The sequence below is a fragment of the Aphelocoma coerulescens genome, chromosome 1A, assembly GCF_041296385.1.
Source record: "Aphelocoma coerulescens isolate FSJ_1873_10779 chromosome 1A, UR_Acoe_1.0, whole genome shotgun sequence".
NCBI classification, from domain to species: domain Eukaryota; kingdom Metazoa; phylum Chordata; class Aves; order Passeriformes; family Corvidae; genus Aphelocoma; species Aphelocoma coerulescens.
This window is the reverse complement of record NC_091014.1, coordinates 11,859,977-11,887,060: the sequence shown is the minus strand read 5'-3', so window position 1 is coordinate 11,887,060 and position 27,084 is coordinate 11,859,977. Positions and strand designations below refer to the sequence as shown.

General features: G+C 38.1%; 1 protein-coding gene across 1 annotated transcript; it reads right to left on the bottom strand.

The window, feature by feature from the left end:
* Positions 1-295: 295 nt before the first annotated feature.
* GNAT3 (G protein subunit alpha transducin 3) lies at positions 296-24,973 on the bottom strand. The gene is made up of 8 exons (XM_069003857.1): positions 24,856-24,973; positions 17,378-17,420; positions 13,279-13,420; positions 9,702-9,859; positions 5,727-5,855; positions 1,523-1,652; positions 1,166-1,319; positions 296-486 (listed from the first exon to the last, which is right to left on the bottom strand). The coding sequence occupies exons 1-8, from the start codon at positions 24,971-24,973 to the stop codon at positions 296-298; spliced, it is 1,065 nt and encodes a 354-aa protein (XP_068859958.1).
* Positions 24,974-27,084: the final 2,111 nt, after the last annotated feature.

Below are 27,084 nucleotides of genomic sequence, written 5' to 3'. Positions count from 1 at the left end.
AAAAAATTCTATGAATCTATGATATTGATTTAAATAGGATTGTGACTTTGATTCCAGTAGGACTTATCAGCAGCTGGCATCTTTGTAGAACAGGAACAATTTTTTCAATCTTCTTATGATGTATGGAAAGTCTGTGTTGGTCTGCAATGCTCAGGCTGTACCCAAGGCTTCAACTGATGCTAATGGGTGCCTAATTGATATTGTTTCTTACCTAGAGGGTTTTTTTTTTACTTCAGTCGGCACATCAGATGATGAGAGGAAAGTGGACTGAGGCTCTGAGCAAGGGAATGAATGGTTAGAAAAGCCCACAGTCTTTCAGATTTTCTTTGATTATTATGTCTGTGACTGCATCAAAAACAAATTTGACATTCTGGGTGTCTGTGGCACAGGTCAAGTGACAATATATCTCTTTATCTTGTTTCCTTATGTTCAAGTCTAGAAATTGTTTCTTAATGTAATTTGCAGCATCTTCAAATGTGTTTTGTCCTAGTGGAAAGAAAAGAAAAAGCAAAAGAAGACACATTTCAACTGGTACTTCCTCACAACTGCAGAGACAAGAAATAATGTTTTCTGCCTTTATTTTTTCTTTTCTTTCTATTAAAATTAACTTCATGAATTAGGTATGAAAATTTTGTATCTAAACTGGTTTTTCTCTGGTAATTTCTGACATAGCCTTATATATTCTCTTGCATCAGCTGGGAACATCTGGTGTTTTTTTTATTTCCAGTAGGCACTACTGTCACACAGAAAAAGAGACAGACTTCCCTTATGGAATGAGTTCTTAAATTAGGGACAAAAATCTTGGATTCAGTTGTGGTGTGTGTGTGAGTGATAAGATACTGACTTGTACTGAAATACTGGCTGAGTCCATCACAGCTCCCTTCAGCCATCTGAAATTTCTAGATTGCTCAGCTTAGACTACCACCAATGGACAGAATTGAGCATCTCCAGGGAGAGACATGAAGGATAAACATGGTGACTAGTTGAGATGAGTTGAATTCTGTCTGTGTCTGTCTCATACCATTCTTCCATGAGAAGATGCTTAGATCAGAGGCTTAGTATTTAAAAGGTTATATATAGGTGACATGAGTCAAAGTCTCAGTCTTTAAGGCATGGCCTACACTTACTATCTAAACGTGTTGTCTTCTGAACACTCCAAACTTACCATTATACTCAGGAAAGCAGATATTCAGGTGAACTTTTGTTATTTTCTCTTGAAAGAGGTCTTTTTTGTTTAGGAACAGCACAATGGAAGTGGCTGAAAAGCACTTATGGTTGCAGATGCTGTTGAACAGATGAAGGCTTTCATGCATTCTGTTCTGTTGAGATGCAAAAGGTAAACATGAGACTGACAAATCTCATCCCCATATGTCATTTTTACTGCAATGTTCTTTACTGGAAAGAACCAATACAGCGTAATAGCCTTTAAATGGTTATCAGAGAATGGGAATAGTTTTGATGTGCCATCAGAGAGTACATTAAACTTAGAAGAAAAAAGGGTTGCTTGTCTATTCTGACTCACCACTTCTTTATCTTCCACCAGAACCATGTCATAGGCACTGAGTGCAGCACAGAATATGATGCAAGTAACTCCTTCAAAGCAGTGAATCCACTTTTTTCTCTCTGATCGTTGTCCACCCACATCAAACATCCTTTGCAGGAAAAATAACATATGTACAATGTAAAGCGCTAATAAGGATGTAGCCATGATTTAATGCACAGAGTTCAGATGGCGATGAATGAAAAATATCCAACTTTTCCAAATATTGGTATGTTTCTATCCCAACAAGTCCAGGAGGGCTGTGTGTTGTTACTCCTGGTTTTGTTGTGGGTATAAAATGAAACATAAAGGCTTAAATACCTGCATGTAGGAAAAATATCCAGTACTTTCAGGTGGCACTCTGTGTTGAGGAAATGGGGCTCAGGGCAGGACTAAGACCTGCAGGCAAGGATTTATTCAGGGCAGAGTTCTGAGGCATCCATAGAAGACCCTCAAATCCAGTGTCATTTGCTACTTCACGGTTTTGCATGCTGACATATTGATCAATAAGACACACAACTGGAGGCCAGTCATGGATTGAGCCCTGTTTGTGTCTGAATAGTTGTTGCCATCTGCTCACTGCCCTGGTGTGATCACTGAGCACACTACACAACCTGCACCACACCTTTGGAGGATGGAGGGTGTGTTCCTTGTCCATCTCAGCTGCTCTTTAAGCAGCAATTCCTGGAGAGCAGGAATCCCTTCTTTTGTGCAGAGGGAATGGTAGGGCTGTCCTTCTTGGCATTTATTTCCTTCCGCCAGGAATTCCTTTGCCAGGAATTGCTACTACCTTTGGGTAGTGTCATATGGACTTTATATGGACTCTATATGGGATCCAAAGCCAGCTGAGCACACCGAGCAGGGACCTGGTTAGGGCCCAGCTGAGCCAGAGCTGTTGTCAAAGCTACCACTGTTGTGCTTTGCCTATCCAGAGCTCCCACTTACATTTGCAGTTCTTCAGTGATAAGGGCTAGGGCTTTCTTTTCACTATTTTTCTGGAACAAAAGGTGCCAAACTTGAAGATTTTTCAAGTGCATTAGAAAACAGGCAAAGCATAAAAATTCAAATTTATCCTACCCTTAGGTTTTCTGTTCCTAGTGTGCATGATGACTTTTCCCTGTGCTGCCTGTTGTTGAACTTAATACTATAAAACCTAATCCTCTCTTGGATTACCCTTTCCTTCAAGAACATGCATTAGATCTCTGGATCCTGCAGAATCTGAAAATTAAACACAACTCAATTCTTATAGCAATGAATATAATGGGATTCAGTAAGAAACAATCATGTCAGTAGTAATCAGAGAAAGAATAATTTGTTGCTGAAACATTGTTTTCTGCAATATCTTAATCTTCTGTTTCTTTCACCATCAGTAGTGCAGTTGATGTTAAAAAAGGTTTATTTTTTATAATTTTTCATCCTTCTTAGAAAAAATGAAATGCTTTCCGATGCTCATAATGAACTGCTTCTGCAGCTGAGGAGCAATCATTTTTTTTTCTGGTACATTTCATCTTTTTGATTATTGGGTGTCTACAAAAGTGAATTATTTTGGAAATCAGGAAGCTGTTGTGGAGCAAGATTTTGACAACAGTAATGGCATTCTTCCAAGCATATCTTCACTGAATTCAGAAGGTCTACTTAAGAGTGGGGTCATAAATAAACTATCTCAATTTTGTCTGTGATTAGTGCCCAAAAGTCACCTAGGATTGCATGCCTTTCTTGATTTGTGGTGTACAACTCTGACATCAGGGTTATGGCAGGAAAAAAAATTTAAAAACCTTCAAAATTTAGTCTTCAGGAAAATTTTGTTTCATATATAATCATATGAATCAGTATTCACTTCCTGTGAGATTTTAGAATATGGCCCTTTGACTATTCAGGAGCAGTCAGTTAAAAAGGACAAGACCAAGGCCAGAGACAATGCTGCTGGGCAGTTTTTGTTGTACTAACCTTAGTTTTCTTCTCTCTTCTCAGCCCAGAACTTAACATGTGCACATATAAAATCAAAGTCCCCCCATGAATGGTAGAAAATGAGGTGATCTTCTTTTACCAAGATAGTCTAGAAATCTCTATATTTTCCTAGAACTGCTCTTGAAAAACTTAGCTGCAGATATAGCATTAGCCATATACTCAGTCAGTGGCACACACAGAGAGGCCTGAAGCCTAAAATAAAGCTTGCCTGCTTTCAGTCAAACTCTTCCTAGCACACCAATAGAAAGGACAGTAGAAGAGGACCTAAGAAGACCAGGCCTTCTTTTAAAAACATTTAAGTATGTGTTGAGCTCTAAGTCAACATTAGTGAAATAAATTGAAGAGCACATGGAACCTAAATTGCACTAAACCAGTAAATTAACCACTAAGCAAGGAGCAAATAAAAATCGATGTTTTCTGTGCAAGTGTAATTCAGTTTCCTGGAGCAGGACCAGGGTTTAGACTTTTACTTAATGGATACAAAATATTTTCTGCCTCATTCACTTCAGTAAAGGGATCAGTGTTTAGTGAATGAGGCATCTGTTCACGGGTTTTTTTGTATCCATGTATAGCTTGTGACCTGAAGCCCCATCAGCACATCAGCCAAAACTCACTCTGAATGTGCAAGTGTTCCTCTCTTTATAGATGTTTCTATGGTACTTATCAAACTTGCTGCAGAGATATCAGGGTCCTCCAGCTGTTTTGCATTACTATGGCAATGCAAAGTAGCAGTAACTGCCTGGTTAACACGGATTTATAATTGTTCTGCACCACTCTAGCGGCTCAAACCCCTCGACTACTTTGTAGTGGTTTTACCTAATATTACTCAACTGCCTGAAACCACCAATGAATTTACTCACATAACACTACTGTGATGCATAGCAGAGAGGGTAAAATCGGTGGGGTTTGTGTTTGTGGTGGCATTAAAAGCCTTTGTCTTGTTTGCAGACACTTGGGTAACTAAATTCCCAGTTGTGCCACACTTCAACTGGGCCTAAACACTAATCTGATATTCTCATGTCAGGACTGGCAGCACCCATGTCAACAAGGATTTGCACTCTGATGGTTTCTTTCTCCACCCTGAATTTATTTCTTACACAAACTATGATTGTAACTGAAGGCATTCAAATTTCCAATGTACAAAGCTGTCTGGAAATATGTTAATCAGAGAAAAAGAAGATGATGTCTATGACATTGCAGTGTACCATTTGTGGGCAACTCCTGAAACTTCATGAGTGACCAGAATATTGATAGATGACAATAATTTATTTGTAAGACATCTGCTTCAGAATCTCATTTTGTATGTGCAACTTCTGTTGTGTCAAAGCATCTGTGTGGTAGCATAGATGGTTTGGGGAATGTTTAATTGGCACATGCGGAGAAAGAAAGAAGCCAAATGAAAAATGTGTGTTATAATCCTCATGCTTTATGAATCTCTCTACAGGCAGTGTCTTGTCTAGACTGCACTCCTCAATATGTGCCCCAGCCTTTAAATTAAGAATTAAATGGATTTCAGTCCACAGACAAAAGCATTGTAGAACACTGAGACAGTCATAATTCATTCAAATCCATTTTCACATGCAATTAGATGTTTTTAATTGGTTCACCAATCTTAACAAGATCTTGGGTATCCGAAAGTGTAAAATATTTCAGTCAAATTTCTCAGAGGCATTATTTTCAAAATTTTTTTCTGAACATTTTGGTTTTCATCTTAAATGAGCATGAAAGCATGCTTGATAATGCTGAAATTTCCTATGGGACAGAATTTTTTTTTTTTTTGCCAACTGCAGTGCATTCCAGTGCTAAGAGCAGCTATTTCCATTCTCAAAAGAAGAGTGAAAGGTTGAGAGTGCATGCAAATTGGTAGACATCAAATGTTTTTGCATGCTGTTAAGGACATTTAAGTAGGCATATTTCATAAATGTCACAATTATTCAAATGGCAGGATATAACTAATGCTTTTTAGACATTTACATATGTAAAAATGTCCTTTTAGAACCTGGTATTCTGTGACCATTTATAATGGTCCATTATATGCTCAAAGTTGGAGTACTGATAGTAAAATACCTTTCTTTTTCAGCTGTGTCAGAAAGTTAAATAAGAGTGGGTTTAATGAAATCACAATGGGATTACCTGTGTTATAATAGGTCAATACCTTTGGAAGAAAATACTTAAGAAAGATAAACCCCAAGAAGATTGTAAAATACGGCTTTCATACCTGAAGTTTAAATCCTTGAAACAAAACTGAGTCTCTATAATCCCAGTTGTCTGCACTCTGGAGTGCAGGACATCTTGCTCAGTAGGGACATAGTCAGGCATTGCCAACCTGTCCAAATCGTTGAGGTAACTAGGAGAGTAAGAAAGAAATGGTGGTTGATGAATTCAAAAAGTGAAACGTCCATTATATAGTCACTCCACACTGATCCACTTTTAAATATGTAATGTAAATTACAGATTTAAACACAATACTCTTGGTTCTTATACAACTGAGTTCCACAATTCAGAGCCTTTTATTTTTTTCCTACTTGCATATAGAAGTGTAATTTATTTGCACATAATAAACATTTTTCTGAGGATTTCAGCTGAGGGAAATCCTTATTTCTCTTAGGGATGCTTTAAAACCACCTTGTCAGCAAAGAGGTTTTGGCTATTTTCTCTCAGCAAGTGGGAATTGTCACCCCAGGGGAAGGACCACAAGCATCCTTCAGATGCATCAGGAGTTACCTCAGCCTCAGATGGGTTGCAACAGTATTTTCCTTTCTAAGTGAAAGGGAGGGCATAATATTTTGGAGAAATTCACTTTTAAGGGCTGTTTTCCCTGTAGAGCTCTCAATTAACAAGAAGGTACATGATTATTTTAAAAAATGTATTTTTTAGTCAAAACCAAAATCTTCTGTGAAGGTGAGGATCCCCTCATTGGTATTCTGATGAGCCCTTGGAAAAGTGTGGATTATCTGCTTTTATAGAAATAAAATATCTCTGGTATACAGATACAAAATCTTCATGAAATGAGAACCCAAACCAGATCTCTGAAACACGTTTTTGCCAACCCTTCTCCCATCTCTTCTAGGGGCACACAGCTTTCTTTAAATGGCTAGGCAGAGCTTCTGAATCCTACTGGATGGTCTAAGAATCTGTGCAGAGCGGTTATGAATTGGCAAAAGGAAAAGAGGTGATGCCTGGGTAACTTCCTACCTTTTAACTACTAGTATTCAAGTAGAGAAGAAAGCCAAAAGCAAGAAACCCCACCAGGAGCTGAAGCATTTTCAGTGTCCCAGTTGGTACCTTCCTATTAGTAGCCCTGTGTCTCTGACAAACAAGACACTGTGTCTCTAAAGTCTATTAGGCTCCATGCCTTCTTTTTTCCTCTCTACACCAACTGTGCCCAGCAGGTAGTTCTGCTGTTCAGTTTAACCAGAATCTTCCAAAATAAACCTCACAGCTCATCATCCTTGTCTGTAATATTTAATAAACCTGTAATTTTAAAAGATTAAAAAATAGAAGAATAAAATGAAACTAAATAAAATTTTAAAAAGCCAGAATCTTTCATTCGGATATTTCCGAGTAATGATTGGAAATGGGATTTTCTTATTTTAAGTTGAATAAACTGTATGCAAGGGGTGTTGAACTTGATCTGAGTAATTCAATGTTTTCCCATTATTTGAGTCCAGGAAACAATCTGTTGGGAAAAAAAAAAAAAAAAAAAAAGCAATATAGCTCTGTTTCTCTGAGTAGGTCCTGAGGCAAACTCATCTCAGCTCACCTTTGTGGAAGGCAGGAACAAAAGACATTTTGTTATTTATGAAGCATATAAGCACTAAAATAAACACTTGAATATAAAATGAAGTTATGATAGTTTTTAGACACAAATGCCTGAATTCAATTCAACACAGCCAATTGTAATTGTGTGAAAAATTAGACCAAGTTAATTATCTAGTTAATGGAGCAAGAGGCAGTTTCAGGCTCTTCTTGGAGCTGTAGGTAGCTCCAAGGGGAGACTGCAGACCACCTCTTCACTGGCAAAGGAGGGAATGGAAACTGGTAGGTCAGTAAATGCTGATCTTTCCTTGGCTTGAATGAGGTGACAGGACTCCTACCCTGAGAGGCAATTGACTGAAAAGCAAGATGCACCATGTACTACTGGTAGCTGTACAATGACATTTAAAGTCACAGTTTCTAATCCCAATCTTGCCCCTTCCATACCCATCATTCAATTTTAAATCAGAATTAGTTCCAGGTGAGTCTAAGGGAGAAATTCCAGCCAAATTTAACAAGCAGGATTTTTCTATCATTTAGAAGATATAACCTTTTTTTTTCTAATTAAAATGCACAAAGGAAAGGCAGTGATCAAACTTCATTAGTATGAATTAATAAAGTAAAATCTCAGAGAAGATAACCTCAGAAAGTCAGAGTTTACACAGCACCAATCAATATTCTTTGTAGGAGCTGATTCACAGGAGCTGAGAAACAGGGTTTGGGGTTTAAAAGAAATTGAACTGCAGCATTAGATGGTTGATTGACTGTAGCTGACTTTGAACTGATCATTAGAAGCCCAGCAGTAAGGGAAAATATTAAGTTGATTTTAATGCTTCAGAGCCAAAGGCTAGAATTTTAGAGGCATCAGGTACCAAAAGATGAAGACAGAAGATTAGCAGGATTTTCAAGAAATTAGCTGAAATGTTCAAGCAGATGAAAAACTTATCATTGTAGCTGTTTTTGTTGTAACTCTAGCAATAAATAATAATTACAGACACAACCTATGTTAACCTCCTTAAATACTAAGCCCTATTGCAAGTTAAAACAGGACACAGACAATAACACTGAGATGGAATTAATTTAGATTCTTCTATCTTCTTTGTTAGGCAACAAAACCTAATTTGCCAGGCATAGTGTACACAGCAGAGTGTTAGCTGGTAAACAAGCAATTTTTTTTTTTTTTTTAATTAAGAGGTGGTTTTCCTTTTAATTATTATGACTGGTTTGTTAAGGGCTTTTAGTGATGGGAATGGCAGTGGGACCTGTCAGAATGGGTATGTTAAAAAAAAATTGCTCTATACTATTCCTACAGGAATCCAATGCTGCTGTAAAATACTGTCAAATTAGGCACAAATCAACACAGGCAATATTTTCTTTGTTTAGGAATCTTGCAAAAGGTCTTCAATCTTGCTTGGAAGATACAAAGAGATGAAAAATTTGTAATATTTTCTCTGCCTATTCCCTCCACTATCTACAAAAAGTGAACTATGGAGGCCTTCAGGTTGTCCCCTGAAGTCCAGGCTCCAGCCATGCCTTTCTTTCCCTGCCATGTAGAAGGCACACTCAACACCTTGGGAGACTTCCCTCTGCAGGTGCCCTCAGCCTGTAGGAGGAGCTGCAGGAACAGCAGGGAAACCTCCACCTCCCCATCTCAGCAGATGGACCTCAGCTGGAAGGAACCTCTGCCCCAAGTCTGGAGTCAGACTTGAGCACTCTCAAAAGACTCTGATCTAGTGACACCTCCCTTCATGGCCGTGTATGAGCTGAGTGACAAGGCAGCTGAGCAGGACTGGAGCCTGCAAGAACAGCTGCAGAAGCAGCCAAGCCAGGGACTCCTGAAGAGTCTAAACTCACTGACTATATCTGAGTAAGAGATGTGCCCCAGCTGGACAGTGACCCTTTGTGGGGTCGGGGCTGAGCAGCCCTAGTCAGTACCCTGCTTATCTGTCTGGTGCCTTCCCAGCATTCAGAAAGGGACCTGAGGCTGGAGCAGCTGCAGCACCACTGGCTCAGCTGGGTGCTGGGATGGTAATGGCCCAGGGAACATCTGTCCATGCAGCCAGGTTAGTTTAGAGGAAAGTTTTTATAGTTTCCTCCAGACTTATATTTAGTATCTTGCAATATATACAAAGACTCACTCTAGGTAAAAACCTAAGCTGTTTCAAGTCACCTTTCCCTCTATTTGTCAATCTCAGAAATACCCAGAGGGAGAATATACTTTTTTTTTTAAACTGTTCAAACAAACTCACAGAAACAAATTTTTTCTGAAACCTTGTTTTCACTTGTTTCCTCCAGTTAAACATTGCTGGTATATTATAAACCTTTGCAACCCCCTCATTTTTTCAGGCTGATGAGCAATGATTGTTGCAGGCTGTTCTGCAGGAGGGACAGTTTTGCTGCAGCAATAGCCAGCTGTTCAGCAGCTGCTGTCACCTACTATGCAGCCGAGTCGCTGAGCTGATACTCTGCTGCCCTGGCAAAGCAGGCCTGGGTCCCGCCGTCACACCACAGCTGTTCGATGAGCTCAACCAGTTCAGGAGACATGCTGCCATCCTCCAGAGTTGTTGCCATGGCACACAGCTTCCTTTCATCTTCCTAAAGAGAAATTTCAGTAAATATTGTGCAAGTGCACTGTGCCCCTTCACCTGCTTGAAGATGTGCTTGGTTTATAATGAGTTGCAGGGGCAAAACTTCTCATTTTCACTGTGTTTCCCAGGTGGCTGTACTCGCCTGTGCATGTAAACATCCTTTTACAAGCTCACTTCCCTTTAGGTTAGGCTTAAATTGTGATGGAGTTTTCATCTTTTTATTGTTTTGTTTTGTTCACGCAGAGGCTCCGTTTCATTTTGCCATCAGCATTTACAAATAGTCCAACCTCAAAGCAAGGCTTTTATATTAAGAGAGAGTAATAGGGTATCAAGAGCTAAATTAAAAAGGACATTTAAAGTTAAAACTTATTATAAATATATCAATGCAGAAATCTAAATCTAAATGTATTTTTGGATGTTTTTATAAGAAAAAAATTCTAGCTTTAGGCCACAGTGAGAAATGGGACAAAGTGAATATAACTAGTGAAGTCATTTCCCATATGTAGGGAAGCAGAAACCTGTAACAGAATAGAATCCAAAACATTTAAAATATATTATTCTGTGATTTCTTCCTTTTGTAGTCAAACATAAAAAGAGTTTAAATAATCTATTTCATTAAAAATATTTCTTTTCAGTAGTTAACAGCTTAGGAATTTACTGTAAATAAAGACCATGATTAAATAGTCATTTGATACACTGCCACAACAAGGGATAATTATAAAATATAATTCCTTCCTAGTTGTAAAGTAGACAATTCAGGTGCCTTGCAGTCAATAGTTGCAAAAGCATAAATGGATTCTGACAGACACTGTTTTGGCAGGGAGTATGTTTTATTCAGAACCAGGAAACATCCTCACAAAAATTTTTCACAAATTTATTTTAGGAATGTGCTGTATCTTTATGTCTCAAGAGGAATTGCAGTTTATGGAAACTATAAAAGTCAGAGACAGATCAAAAATGAAACACTGCATTTTTTTCTGAAAGAGAAATTGAGTAGGCATGGAGGAAGAAAAAAGGGAAATTGAGTAGGCATGGAGGGAAAAAAACCCAGGGGAAATAACCACTAGTGAATTGCCTTCACTGGTAGGAGGGAGGAGGACAGCAGGATAATTTCCCTTCTACATGAAAAAACACCAGCTCCATTTACACCCCCATGCCCTCCTGCAGTGCTGGGATCAGCAGAAGCGAGTCACGCTCTCTCCTGTGTGTGCGGATCCACATTTGAATCCAGGGTGCACACTAGTTCAGCTGCAAGATAAGAGCTGGAACGTTCTCTTCTCCAAGATATGACATATCACGGAATGATTGCAGCTAGCCACCTACTAGGCTGGTTGAATGGCCTACAATGAGAAGCCTTGAGCTCAGAGTCTCTAGGTGTAGAGGGTAAATGTTTATTGATTATTATGTGAAAGGTGGCAACTGTGGATTTTCATGCTTACATAATAAAGGAAGATAGCAGCAGATTGAACTTGTCACAAACTTGATTTGTACAAAGTTTTGTTTCTCTCTGGCATTTACAAAGACTTCAGATAATTTTCATACTAAAAATAGATTGGAATGATGCTTTAGAAAAAAAAAAATTACCTCCCTCCTCAGAACAGATGTTCTTTAAATTAAGTGCTAAGGCCCTTTCAGTACCAGTAAGATGTATTTGCAGGCAGACCTGCAACATGGATAAGCACATTACTTTTTGGACCAAGATAATCCCAGTCCTTGAACTAAATGATTTTAAGCAGCTAAATCTGGACTAGAACATACAGCAAGAACAAAGTCCAGATGAAATCAAAGCTTATATCAAAAGAACCCAAGCTTATCAATGGCTTATGATTTTAAGGGTAATGTAAGCTAAGTTTTTGGAGGTTTTTTGGAAGAAAGGGCAGTGTTTAGTGGCAATTCAAATGAACGTGATCAAAATTTCTAGTTTCTCTAAAAATCACATCCAGGTTGCTCTTCTGTGGTTCTTGGTGAAAAGAAGACAGGCACTGCAAATATTCTTCACAGCTGTATTCAACTGTGTTCTTAGAGGCCCACTCTGCAGCGACAGCAAGAGTGAGCTGACTGTGCTATAAATGATAAACTTACAAAAGTTGTATTTTCTGCATTTGGTTATATATAATGCTAAGAAATGGACTGGGATATTTAAGTTATTTAAGTTTAAGTATTATAAGTTCTCCAGGCTATGAAGTCCTTTGAAAAGACTGTCTATGAAACTGGCATAGATGGAGCCTGTATAGATATCTCAGAAAATTTGGCAGGGCTGAGAAAAGACTGAAATAGTGGGGCACAGGGAGAGCATATCTCAATTACAGGTGGCAGAGTCTGCACCACCCAGTGGATACCATGGGTGAGCCAGGCAGGACCTGTGGCCAGTGCTGCAAGGTCCAGCTGTAGCCATGGCTGTGCCATGCAGGCTGGGTGATGTACTGGCTCAGTACAGCACGTTAACACTGGCCTATTTTCTGTGTGCTGATTTTGGGCCTTGTTACATTTGTTTGAATGACTTGCATTCATGGAAAATATTTAATTTCTATTTTGTCAAATGCCTGTATGAGCTTTAGTAACCTCTGAAGATTTTGTTTATCATTTTTTAGGTCAAAGTACCACATGTCACTATAATGAAATGTAGACTTCTGGAACAAGTAAAGCTCTTTCAGATAAGCAGATGTTATTCTCTCCAAGATAAACCTCTAGGGATTAGGTAGAATTTGCCAAAACTGGAATCAACTGATATTCTGACAGGCATTTGAGAAATTCTCAGCAAGATCTGAGTTACAGGCTAACAGACTAAATCATTGCATGGGGAAGAAAAGTTATTCCTTTATTTCTGTCCTTGAAAATTCAGCGTGATTGACAGAAGAAAACAGATCTTCTTCCTGTGGCTTTGCCTCCCTGTGCCTGTGCAGAGGATTGTTGACTGTGTCAGGAATGCTGGACTCCAGTTCCCTGAGGTGCCAGTGTGCCAGCACTGCATCCACACAACAGGGAGGTCTCTGCTCCAGGAGCAATGCCGGACTGAAATGCTCCCAACATGTCTACATGACCTTTCCTTACAGAGCTGAACCCCAAGGGTTGGTCATAAAAGGAAAATATTTTTTACATTTCCCAATAGCAATAAATAAGTAACTATGCAGCTAAGAAAATGTTCTGGTTTTTACTTTTTCTTTTTTTTTTTTAATGTCTTTAACAAGTTGAATATTTCTTTTGTAACAATCAAAATGGGAGTTTATGCAAAGGTTAGAACTCAGGCATCAGTTTTGAGAAAATAAAAATAAGTAAGGACATCTTGTCACATGTGACTCAAATAGTACTCAGTTTCCACTGTCATATAGAAACTACTGGACCCTCTTTGTTGTACTAGTCTCTACAATTATATTACAAAAAAATGTGTTCCAATGCTTATTTCGAGAGAAAGGGTGTCATACTCACAATTCTAGCAGGGTTTTCATAACTGATTCCTAACTTAGCCATTGCTTTCACAATAGCAAGGATAGACTGCACTGCGTTACTGTAAACAATAGGTCTGAACTCCAGGCGTTCCTGGTAGGTGAAACCATCTTTATGGATGATCCTGGTGAAAAAAAGAGAAAAATATAAGGTTTATGGAATACCTCTGCAAAAAAAGAAGAAAAAAAAAAGAAAACAATGCAAAGTTGGAACAGGTGCTTTCGTAGTCAGTGTGAGAAAGAACTGAATACATTTGGCCCTTGTAAAAGCATTTATCAATGGTTGACCTGCCTATTCTGCCAGAACAGGGAAACAGCAGTTTCTGTCTATGTGAGGTTGAGTCTCTGTACCCAGTCTGAGTGAATAGATGCTGTTTTTCCCCCTTTTGGATTAACTTAAGATAAGGTATGATTCAGGAACAGGATCCAGGCCCATCCCTATAGATATTGGGCAAGATGCATTTCCGTACTTAGATCCTGAATCTTTTATTATTGGAAACTACTATTTTAGTCATGGGCTGTCACATTGCTTGTTCAGTCATTCTCGTTTTTATCCAGAATCTTACCTAGATAGAAAAATTATTGCAAAAATGTTTCAACACTGGGAGGCACTTATCAACAAAACAAGAAAAAATCTTTAATAATTTTTGTAAATCAACTACAGTTTCTAGTTATAGCAAGGTCTTACTCTGATTATCTCCAGGCTCTGGAGACCTACATTTTACTCCAGAAGATAAAGAGCCTTAGTAATCAATTTCAGTAATCTAATTCTGACAGAAGGATTAGAATTTCATAATCCTCCTTGACTGGAGAATGGAATGTGGTTAAAGTTCTCCAAACAAGTGTGCAGATTATATCTTTTTCCATGAGTTGTGAAAAAGGATGAAATCTTCACCTACTTTGGCCTGGTGTGCTCTCAATGAACAGACACCAAACTGCTTTGGCTGCTGCTGGAACCAAGGCTCTATTCTTCCTCACCTCAGCTGGTCAGAGATGAAGGCCAAGTTATTAAATACGGAATTTCTGGGCTTTGGGGTTTGGTGTTTTACCCCATCTTGCCTGAGATACACTCTGGTCAGAGCTACCCAAGCAGCCAACTCAGCCCTGTCAGAAAATAATTCACTCACATACACACACATGCACAAAACCCAGCTGACAACTCACGTGTCTTAACATCTCTGACTTATGGATGCCAGGAAACTCAAAAGTTGCATTCCTGTGCCTGTAGGAATTGCATCTGTACAAAAAAAGGCTCTTTAAAATGTTTTCCCAATCAGTTCTAGACCAAGCAAATCTATGAACTCTCTTGTGAAGCTTTGTTTTTTTGAATGCTGTTTTCATCATGAATTCAAATGAATTCTGCAAGATTCAAAGGAATTCTATTGAACTTGGGAGAAAGAAAAAAGAGGAGCTCATGGAGCAGAGACGTCCCCATTTTATGGATGCAGTCTTCTGGGGCTTTTATTCACAAAAGAAGGGCTTCTCATCAGAAAGGTGGCTTTGATTCAGTCTCAACAGGCATGAAGAATTACCAAATATTTTGCTTCCTACTTTTCATTCACTGAAATATTTGTAGAAGCTTCATATGAACTAAGAGCACAGCACAAAGATACTCAGCTTGTTTTTAAAAAAGATAGATCACACTTTGGAAATCATGTAGTTAGAAGCACAGAGTTCCAGGAATTGTTTTTTTTTTTTTCCTTTTTAGTAACTCTCATAATCATCCTCCTCTTTTTAGGGCCTTGCAGCATGTCTGTATTTTGAGTATCAGAAAATATTTTGTAAAGTTTAGTGGATGGATATAACTTTGATTAAGACTGGAAAAAAGATATTTATTAATTAGAAAGTTATGTTATTAAGAAGAAAATTACTATGATTTTAGTGGAAACTGTATTTTCAGTAAAATTATTTGTTTTGTAAGCCATCATCAGTGCTCTTTAGAAAATTTTATGCTTCACTGAAAAAAAAATTACAACTAATATTGGGGGTTTTAACGGAAAAAAAATCTGTTAAAAAGAAGTTCTTGGTTGTGACAGAAAGATGACATTTTATATGAACAAATACAATTTTTTGGAACCATTTTCCTGTAAAATAATTTGTATTTGTGATCAATCTGACAGCTCATAAATGCACAGGTCCTTATATAACTCTCAACTTTGCAGTGTTCCCCCCTCCTCCATGCAGTTAAATCTTATCAGCCTTTTTAAAGTGCTCAGTTCAGAGGAACATCTTTAATCTGCTCCTGCTTGGGGCAGCTTTGAGCACAGTACACCTCAGTGGTTTGCTAAATAGGGAGGTCTCCTGAATGGAACTCAAACCAGAAATAAATTTATCTACTATTTAACTGGAAAATAAAGGTTAGCAAAGTATTTGATGGATGGTTCTGAATCTGCTTTATTACAAAATGAGCTGCTTAAATAGTAGAAATTTGTTCTTATGACATTTTTTACTCAACTCTTTAAAATGCATTGGTGAAGATAACAAATAAGGGGAACTTAAGTTCAGAAGAGTATTACTGATTTCATAAATCAGGTTGCTTTATTTTTACACAGGAAGAGATTGGTGCTTAAAAAGTAGGGTCAAATCTAAACAGTTGCAATCCCTGTGTAATTTTTTTCTCTATTTGGACAGGTTTAGGAATCAGACCTGGACCTCTCTATGAAAACAAGACTAGAAACAACAGCAGTATTTTATCAGGTTGTGCAGCAAAGGAGGACTTTTCCTATGTGTAAGATTGGTCTCTTGAATTGAGGTGGATTGTTAATTTAAACCAGATACATAATTAACATTTTGACTACCCTTAAAAGAAGAACACAAATGAATTTATTAGTAACCTGTTTTACTATACATTAAAATATTGTCAAGGTAAATTGTAAATCAGCACACACAGGTAGAGAGATTTGATCTTCCTCTGAAGCCAGGGTAAGTGAAGCTCCTGACTTCAATCTGTGAGGCACCTTGTGCACTTTGAACAAACAACTACAAGTATTCTTGCTGTAGATTTATGATGCACACACAATATCTCTGTAACCAGCTAGTCAGTCCAAATTCTAACAGGGGTTTCTGCATTTGAGCTTGCACAGACTGGGTCTTTTTTCCCAGAGTGATTATTGTATGAAAACTTTTTGTGTTGATAATTTTCTTGCTAATTCAGTTCTAACATCGGTCCCTACCCACGGAATCGTGGGTAGGAGCTGCTCACTGTGCAGGCTGGTGGCTAAATATTTTCTCCCCTGGCCTGTAGGAGACCTTTTTAATCTTGGCAGGAGCTCTGGAGACCAAGAATGATTTACAGCGGCCAATTTGGAGGAAAAAATCCCCAATGAAACAACAAAAACCGCCACCAAAATAGCCCCACCCCCAAAAAATTCCCAGGAAGAAAACTTTCTGTTCTCTCATACAGTGTGAGTATTTTGATATTTTCTCTTGAAATACAGTGAAATCAAACGAAATTAATAGACACCAAAATAAAATTGAACAAAGAGACATGATTCACATCAAGTGTAATTAAACTGTGGAGCTACTTGCTGTAGAATGCTGTGGATGTTAATTTACATTGGTTCAACAAAAGATTCAGGGGTAGACATGAATTAACTGAGGGCTAATACAGAGATGAAGTGGTGCTCTCTCTGCTTCAGGATGGTTCCCAAGCCATAGATCATTAGATAGTGCCAAGGTATCCAGCACAAGTGTGCTGGCATGGCTGATCTGATGATCTTTGGCAAACATCCTTCATAGGTGTCTGCTGGAGACAGGGTCTGCCAGGTGGATCTGCCATCACTGGTTGTCTCACACAGTCCTATTCCCACTACAGGAACTCCCACCAAAGCCAGGGAAGCAGATTCCCCAGTCTCCATGTGTGGGCCCAGTGCATGATTTGGTCAGTCAGATTTGACTACCAATCCACCTGTGTGTCTCACTCTGTGTTTTTCTTTATTGTGTGGTTGAATGGGAACTTGATTTGGATGATGTTTCTTTGCATTTTATTCAAATAAGCATAAACATTGTAATAAGACATTATCTAGACAACACACATTACAAATACCAAATTCAACAACTGCTATGCATATTCAGATACTTACTTCATTTGCTTTACAATAGTGCTCTTTCCTGACTCTCCAGCACCTGCAGAAGGGGAATGTTGAGAAGATATGATTGATAGATGAATAAGAAGCAAGTATTAAAAATAACTCTCTGGAACACAGAATTTTCTATCTAGGAAGAGAAGTACAGATGTCTTAGTTTCTCACTGTACTAAGTATAAACCCTCCCTAATGTCCATTTGGATTTAAAAAGAACAAAATCTTGGTAAAACTATTAATACTGAAAAGGAAAGGAACGCTTGAAAATAAGCGAATATTCCGTCAATTAAGAGAAAATTACAGAATTTTCAATTAGCAAGTAAATAAAATATTGATAATATTTTGATCTTATCTCTGGCTGATAGGCAGGAAAACATGAACAAAGTACAGCCTCTGACAGTGTCCCATTTATTACCTGATTTGTAGCTGCTCATTTAATGTGTATTATGACCTTTTGTAAGCCAAATGAACCAGCTCCATTCCCTTTAGCCAGCTTCCATTAGCAACTAGAAAACCAGAGTGTAAAGACTTGCATGAGGTCTAGCTCACAATGCAAAGGCAGGACATGAGCAAAAGTCTTGACACTGTTTTTTTTTGTCATTCCTCTGCCATGTGGTCTTCTGCCCTGAATTAGAGTAGCTGGAAGTGGGGAAACCTGCAGAGTAATGCAGCTGCTGGGAATGATTCTGCAGGATAACCCCACAGCTGCTGAGGAGGGGCAGACATTTGCTTACACAGCCAGCTGAAGAACTAGGGCATAGGTTTGGCCAGATTACGTACAACTAATTTGCCCTCTTATCTCATGGAAAGTGAGTAATCACAATGCAAAGTGTCTCCATTGCAATTCAACACAGTTGACTATCATCTTCGGTCAGCAAGAATCATGGGGGTTTGCAAAAGCTGCCAAAAAAGAGATGGATTTTGAAAGCACCTAAAGAGAGGATTTAATTTTGTGAATGTATGGGACAGGATTAATAGAATCTGAGAATATGTTGGTCCTGCACAAGACACCCCAAGAATCACGCCACGTGCATGAGAGCATTGTGCAAATGCTTCCTGAACTCTGTCAGGCTGGTGCTGTGACCATTTCCCTGGGGAGCTGTTCCAGTGCCCAACCACCCTCTGGGGGAAGAACCTTTTCCTGATATCCAACCTAAACCTCCCCTGACACAACTTCATGCTCTTTCTTTGAGTCCTGCCACTGGTCACAAGAGTGAAGAGATCAGTACCTGACCCTCTGTTTCCCCTCAGGAGGGCATTGAAGACTGCAATGAGGTCTCCCCTTAGTCTCCTCCAGCTGAACAGATCTCAACTGCTCCTCATAACCATTCCTCTCCTGACCCTTCACCTTTTGCCTGGCCCTCCTCTGGATGCTCTCTAATAACTTGATGACATTTTTTTGCTGTGCTGCCCAAAACTGCACACAGGACTCAAGGTGACAAATATTTGTCATATTTTTAGGAAATGGAATGAACTATTCATTACAATAATTTGTGCTCCCTTGTCCAGCTGGCAATGCTGTGCTTGATGCTCCCCAGGACAGAGCTGGCCCTCCTGGCTTCCAGGGCACTGCTGACTCATGTTCAACTTGCCATTGACCAGGACCCCCAAGTCCTTTTCCACAGGTGCTCTCCAGCCTCTCATTTCCCAGTCTGTCGATACATCCAGGGTTGCCCTGTCCCAGATGCAGAATCCAGCACTTTGCCTTGTTGAAGTTCATATGGTGGGTGATTGTCCATCTCTCTAATTTGTTGGGGCCTCTCTGCCCTGGAGGGAATTGACAGCTCCTCCCAATTTAGTTTTGTTGGCAAACTTCCTTAGTATTCCTTCAAGTCCTGCATCCAAGGGATTTAAGAAGATGCTGAAGAGAACTGGGCTGAGGATGGAGCCCTGTGGCACCCCACAAGTGACAGGTAACCAGCCTGATGTTCCCCCATTCTCTATAACCTTTGTGCCTGACCTGTGAGCCCATTGCTCACCCATCATGTAGCCCTGTTATCCAGGTGTGAGCTGGACATTTTATCCAGAAGGATCTTGCAAGAGACAGCATCAAAAATTCCGCTGAATACAAAAAGATTCATCACTGCTTTTCTCTTTGCAGATTACCTTTTCCCTCACAGTATGGTGTCAAATAATTCTGACAAAAAAACAAAATCTGAGGCCTAGGTTTTTTTAACCAAGGACTTCTCAGTGAATGGAACAAACTGATTACAGAATGTCCAAACACATTTTGTAAAGGTAACAATATTCAAATGACAGGGATTAATTTACTCAAATCACAAAAGACAGCAAACCATACTCAAAGCATTTCCTGAGACCCGTGATGTGAATGGTAGAAAGTGAGAGAAAAAAACAAGCCCATGCAAAATGGGCTGATGCTGCCATCTGCCACAGTTTGGAAAAAATGCAAATTTGTTGGAGATCATTTATTATACTTTCAGTGACCATCTGAAGAATTTGGTAAATCCCTGCCAGCAAGGTAGTGTTTGCTATACTTTTTGTGGGAAAGAGAGGAGGCTGTACTGAGAACTCCTGCATTCACCTCATGGAAAGATGCCAGGAAACATAATATAGAAATTAACTTCTCTTCCAGATCTGAAAGACAGTGTTAAAATAGAGTGAGACACAATTGCTATATTTTTGATGCATTTTTCTACCTCTGCTCATCTCTAATTTATGATCCAATAATGCTTTTATGTAAACAACAGATGACTTTCAGACTTTGGCTTCACCATGGAGTATCATCTTAGTTGTAGCAGCACTTTCACCCCAGGAAGTGGGTTAGGAACTATTTGCTTCGCACCTGCTTTCTTTATTACTTCCCTTACCATGCAGCCTCCTCCTTTGGCAAGTCCCTGGTGCAGGAAATCAGGGACAGGGCTGCATTTCCACCTTCAGCAGTAGATTTCTACTTGGAGAAATAGTGGCAAAAGTGTATCACAAAAGACCTTGTGTGACTACTCAGGGAGTTGAAGGCATCTTCTTCAAGCCCGGATTTTTTAATCAAAGAATTTAGGACAAACAGTCTTGTCCTGAAGCACAGAAAGAGCTTAGAGTTTTGAACAACTCTGTCAGCTGTGAAGATTTATAGCTCAACCTGATAGGTACCAGTGATAATATGTCATAGCCATATTTTATATTTCACATATTTATGGTCTAGCTGAAATTTACTTCTCATTTCTGTCTCTATTTCCTTGACATGGATAACTGCACAGAAAATACTGGCACAAAAGTTTCAGTTAATGCCTGAAACTCTGACACTGTTCCTGGGAGCTGAAAGATGTCCCCCCCCCCACCAGTAAGATGGACACTTCTTCCCAGAGATCACATCCACCATGCCACAGGGCATGCCACATTCACCTTCAGTGAGGTGCTGAGCTCTGGCTGGCTGTAACCTGCATCTCTTCTTGCCTTGGGTATTCCAGAACTGCATCCCATCATGTCCCAAGCCTACCATGATTCTGGGCATCCTGGGCCTGAACTTGTAAGGCTGCAAAGGAGCTGTCCCCCAGCAGCTGGACACAAATCTCCCTGCTGCTCTGGGACTGCTCAACCTCTTTCCCACAGGACACGAAGGCATATAGAGAGCAGAAATAGAGAAAAAATTGGTAGTGCCTTGAAACCCTGTGAGAATCTCACAAATGCAAGGAGAAACAGAACCCAGGCCCTCAGCTGTAACTTGACATTATTGTTTTTCTAAGCAGAATTTGGTTGAATAGTTGTGGACAGTACAAGCTTTCAAGATAGCACCTGCTGAGACATTGAAGAATATATATTCTTATATAATAAGGTGCTTTTGTGACTCAGATAAAGACTCTTCACAGTTATTATCTATGTGGAAGGAAAGGTTTAGTTTAGGAAACTTTCCAGAACTAAATGTAAGGAAATAAAACCCCCTACTGAATACTTTGTTTGAAACCTGTTAGAAAAGCCACTGACAATGGCAAAAATCAGCAAAAAGCAGGAAAAGAAAATGTTAAAATTTAAATCAGAAAATGTTCCACACCCCTTTCTGAGCCTTGTCTGTGCCATTCAGAACTCTAGATATTGTGAACTAGAAAGGAAATCATACCTTCCTGATCCTCTTACTAGACTCTATGAGAAAGAAAGAAACTTGAGGAAAAAACCTAAGATCAAACCCTCTTGAGAGAATAAAGTCCTTAAATGCTGTCCCACCCTCCGTAAAAGAAAATCAGTATATTCCCATCAATGGGATTATTGGTCTGCCTTTGTGCTCAAAGCCTATGTTTCCAGGCTAGATTTTAATAACAGGAAATTAAACTTCACTACTACAGTATCTGATTAACTGGTTTTAAATATCTATATTATAAATTTCTGCATTCAGACTACTTACCAGAGACCTCTTATAGTCAGTGGAAAAAAATATTTGCTGCTCAGCCTAAACCAAACATCTTCAACTTCTGTTCCCCTGAAGCAGATGTTTAAATTAAATTGTGTTAGTTGTGCCCCCAAAGGGAGTAAAGTGAGATAAGGATAACCAGTTCTCTTAAGGGTGGCTTTTGTCCTGACACTGAAAACTGTGGACAAGACATGGAGTAATACTTTGAAAATAAGTAAGTTAAAATTTTAATGATTATTTAAACTGAATCTAAGTTCTTATTTCTGTGAAACATCACTGTGAGCATCAGCTGTTTTGGCCATATTTGGAATGTGCACTGTACTTTGCACACCTATAAACTGAAAGCTGGCATCCTGCAAAGCATATAAACTACATATGATGTGGCAGGCCAGATATGGTCCTGATACAAAGGAAATAAAGCTTTCACTGTGGTGTTCTTGGAGTTTGTTCCAGACTCATAAAACAACCTGATCTTTCTGAAGTACAGATATATAGACACCAGATTTGTGGACATGTTGGACCTAACATAGAGGAGTTAACCCTCTTGGCTCCTGGACAACTGGTGACGAACATCAGAAAGTGACATGATTTCTCTCCTGGCCCAGTTTATAGGTACATATCATATAAACTGTAAACCATCTCGACCCAGATTAGTGTGTTTGTCCGGGTCGTTGAGCTTCATATAAACAAACATGGTGCCTTTTTTTTCTCAATGTCATTTCTATTTTTTGGAAAGGGATCTACTGGAGGCTGTAGAGAGATCACACTAGATTTTAAATAATTCTCTCAGAAAATAGTCAGAATACATTGTTTTTTACATTTTAAGTGTAAGGAAAAAAGTGATTACACTGAAAAAGTTATGATATACATCTCATTTTTTTTCTATTTTCTCCCAATCTGCCTACTGCAAAAAGAAATTATGACATCCAGTATGCAGTATAAAGGCAACATGAAGTCTGACTGAACAGAAAGCTAGGACTAGGCTGGCTTGAATAGAGCTGTCCTAGATTTATGAAGTCTAAAATTTATATCATTTCTGATATCATCTTGGAGGTATGGAAAGTTAACAAATCTGAATAAAGTAGATTTAATCCTTTCTTATCTATCCATTTCACACAGCCCCTATGGAAGGGGTGGTATGGAGCCCCTTATGCACATTGCTTCTGAATCTCTGGTTACAGATGCCCAAGAGACACTGACACTCTGGTGGTGCAATAGGCTGCAGATTCACAGTTTATTCACCTCTCATTTCTTTTAAGAACAAGAAAATTCAAGTTACTTAGTATATTACACTTTTTTGTCTCCTCAATCTGCTGTTCAGGAGAAAAAAAAACCTTCCAAAACATTACCCACTCAGAAATTTGAATTTTTATCATGTGTGATGTAAGTAAGGGAAGATATTTTAAAAATCTATAAAGAAGTATTTCAGATCCAAATGATCATCTTGCTGCATGAAGAGTGCTTGGGAAGCTAATGAAACTGAAATATATTCAGGTTTGAAATGAACATAATAGAAGTCTTTTTCATGTAGCTTGCATTGAATTTCAAAGTATTTTACTAAAAGCATCTCAAGGCTGATATTAATAGTGTCAGAAGAAGACTGATTATATACATTAGGAAACATTTAAAACTAAAGTCCTTAATTCGAAATACATACATATGTTCAGTGTGTATGGGGGGGTAATTTACTTGATATCCTGGTATAAAACAGTCTTCAGTAATACTGTAAGGGCATAAAAGCTTGAAGATAAAACTGCTTAACTTATAAATTCCTTTTTATCTGGAAAATTCTTCTTTATCCTATACATGCCTCTTAAAGGATTTCTTACTTCTTCCTCATGGATAGGGTTAAGGATGCTGAATTAGATGGATCCTGGTTCTAACTCAATGTCACAATACCTTTTCATAACAAAAAATATAAATTATTTTAAATTTTTGACATTTTAAATTACAATATTGTTCTGGGGCTTTTTGACCAATTTAAGCTTTCCTCATTAGGGGCAATATTTTATACTAATATGGCACAGAAAATCTTTGAATTCTTAACCAGACTGAAAAGTTTTGTAAGCCACAATCCAAATACTGATGGCAAATAAAGAGTATCAAACTTCTGCTTTCATATTATTATTTGAGAAACCTGCATGTTCTTCTCTTATTTATTTTTGAGTAGTAATTGTTTGATTTTTAACAGGTATAAATAGACCTTTTTCATAAGATACAAAACAACAGAGTTGATTTACTTTATCTAAGAGATCTAGTTATGTCGGAGTAAATATCAGTTTAAAAGCAATTGCAAGAACTACAGTTACAAGGAAGGCAAAAAGAGAAACATTTGAATGATCAAATACTTGTTTTCTATTCATTGGGAGAAACCAGTTTTAACTTTTGTAAGAGGCTGTTAAAAGAAAAATATTAAGACAGTGGTGATGTCAATGTGCTCTTGGATATTTCTTGTAAGCTGCACAGAGCCATGAGAAAAAATAGACAAGAATAAAGCTGTATCAAGAAAAATAATATCTTTTCTTTTGCCACTACAGCTCTTGGCTGCTAATAAATTGATCATAGCGTGGATTAGAAGTAGTAGTTTATGAGAATATTTATCTGTATTAATCTCAGTACTTCTCAGTCCACTCTTCATTATACATGAAAAAAAGCCATTCTAAATCGCTTTCTGCTTCTTTAAAATATGTAGTGAAACACTTTGCAAGATAAACAATATCAATACCTTGTGACACCTGTGGATTTTTTATGTAACCACTTACCCTACTTAATCTTCCTGCAAATGAATGCATATAGATCCATGAAGAAAGTCTGCTCTGTTCTCTGTAAGTTTGTATCATAACATTTATTCTAACAACAGGTCCTCATTTCTCAAACATTTTCAAAGTCAAGGATTTATAACATTTGAAACTGAATACATCCAGTGACATGGCCATTTCCAGCCTATTCCTTGTGACTTCATAAGTGGCCACAACCAGAAAACATTTTAAACACATATTACAGAATTTTCTTCAAATAAAATAATGAAAGGTGAGAAATTCACTGTACTGAAATGTAATTCCAAAGCTAAACAACCCCTCAGTGGAAAAGCATTATGAGAAATTTTAATTCTATTTACCCAAGAGTAGCAGTTTGACTGTCCTGGCTTCCCTCTCTGCATCTTCCTGGAGTTTCTTCTCCAGTTCTCTGGATCTCCTGGCTGACTCCTTGCTCTCTGAACTGGCTCCACTGCCCATCTTGAGATGTTAAAAATTCTCTTTATGCAGCTGATTTACTTCTTATCAGACCGGTTGCTTTAATTCAGAAGGACAACCATCCGTGCTTAAAGAAAATTTTAAAATCCCATTTGACCTCTCTGGTCAGCCTTCAAATCAAATGGTCCTTTTTCACCTGTCACATGACCTGGAGATGCTATAGCCAAGGATTTACATAGGCACACAAAAAGGTAGTGTTATGATGTCATAGAATTAAAGTTATCCATTCAAGATCTATCCAAGGTATGGATAGAGCTCTCTTTTTGTTCAGGGAGGTTTTGTTTCACACACTCCAAAAAAATGTGCAAAATGTCTTGCGGCAACAGAATTGGGAATAATATAGAGTAAAATTTTCAGCTTTTGAAGCAGTGTGATGCCCTGAAGCAAAAAAAGAAAAAAAAAATTACAGTTTTTTGTTTTCATCTTTCTTGATGCCCATAGCTCTAAATATATGTATCCTTTATTTTTGAAGGACAGAATTTGAATTTACATAGTCAAGACATTTTTGATTTATTATTTTGATTTATTATTTTTGGTTTATTAACTGGCATTCAGAATATTTGCTGCACTTTGGTATTATGGCAAGTACATTTATTTCCTTGGAATGGTAAAGGACCTCTTACTGCAATTTGTAACATCTTTGTAATAATTTTGCACAGACATTCCTTGACTAATGTCAGAGTCTTTTCCATTTTTTTAAAATTAATTTATTAGCAGTTATCAGTTTTGGCTGAAAGCACCACACCTTTTTATATGTAAGAAAGGACACAGGTCAGATTCTCCCCACTGATGTAATAATTTAATTTTAGTTTATTCACAGTGCAGTAGGATTATAGAAATGTTTTATGTAATATGATGGAAATATTACTTGGCATGTACTATCAGCAGTATATTGAGAAAATATATCTGCTGTAATAGTGTGACAGTGAAAAAGTGTAGAATTACTGTCAGAACTAAAAGATACAAAACCCATTTTTTTGTCCCTTCTCTTCAGATTAAGGATTTAAATAAAATAAATCTCACCAGTGTGAAAGATTTATTCTAGACTTAAACTTATTCACTTTATAAAGTATTTTGGTTATATAAAAAGAAGAAATATGAAATTATATTATGATACTACAATTATTTACTAATATTAGTTAAAAATTCTCTAACTTCACAGTATATAAATATGTAAGGTTCAGCATGAAAATAATGTTTAATGGTAAAATAAGCATAAAGGTTATTTTGGTTTATGTTAGAAGTATTTTTTAAGTCAGAAGATAAATGAGGAAGAAGGCCAGAGGCAAACTCATCCCATCCTAGTGAAAAGAAACTTCCCCACAGCAGAAGTGTGTGGACCTCAGACAGGAAGGCAACTGGTACTGGGTGGGGAAGATGAGAGCGAGCAGAATAAATATCACCAGTGAGCAGAGTGATCAGAATAAATATCATGAATTCTGAACCATTAGAGATGGAGAGAGCTGTCTTCTGAAAAGAGACTGGTCTTTTGCTGTGCTCATCCCATTCAGCACCAAGTGTCTTCTCAGGCTTAATTTTCAGACCACAAGCTGCAGTAAAACACAAAGCTGTGGTGAGTCAGTATATTCTTCTCAGTCAGCAGCACATGAAGCTACCCAGTTTTCAGTCTCCTTGCACTGAGATGCCAGAAATAAACAATCAGTGCTTATTAATGGCTGATTTTTTGCATATATATTTACAATGCAAGAAAGTTCTCTGTTTTGTTAAGCTTATATTCCTATTTTGTTTATTGTTTAAAATAGGCCATCATAAGATCTTTACACAGCCATAGTAAAACTGATTTGTTTAAAAAATGAAAATAGCAGCTTTGGAAGTGTGATAACAGTGCCAGGTGTCTGTTTATCAGAACTGTAGGCAAGTACAGTGTTCCTATGGATTTCGGGGGGGGGGGGGGGGGTCGTTGAAAAGTAAGCATTTCTGAAAACTAACAGAACTAAATATTAACTGATGTGTCACAACTCATGGAGATGAACATCATCTCCAAATTAAAGGCCCACTTCACTACTGAGTTTTTCCACAAATTTACTAGTGTAACTCTATTCATTTTGCATTTAATTTTTACGGTATCAAAC

What these genes read in the sequence shown, in the direction of transcription:
- GNAT3 (XM_069003857.1), bottom strand. Translation starts at nt 24,973, where the DNA reads ATGGGCAGTGGAGCCAGTTCAGAGAGCAAGGAGTCAGCCAGGAGATCC. An exon ending in AGTCAAACTGCTACTCTTGG is followed by an intron (nt 17,421 to 24,855) that starts GTAAATAGAATT and finishes CCCCTTCTGCAG; the next exon opens with GTGCTGGAGAGTCAGGAAAG. An exon ending in ATGAAAACCCTGCTAGAATT is followed by an intron (nt 9,860 to 13,278) that starts GTGAGTATGACA and finishes ATTTCTCTTTAG; the next exon opens with GAAGATGAAAGGAAGCTGTG.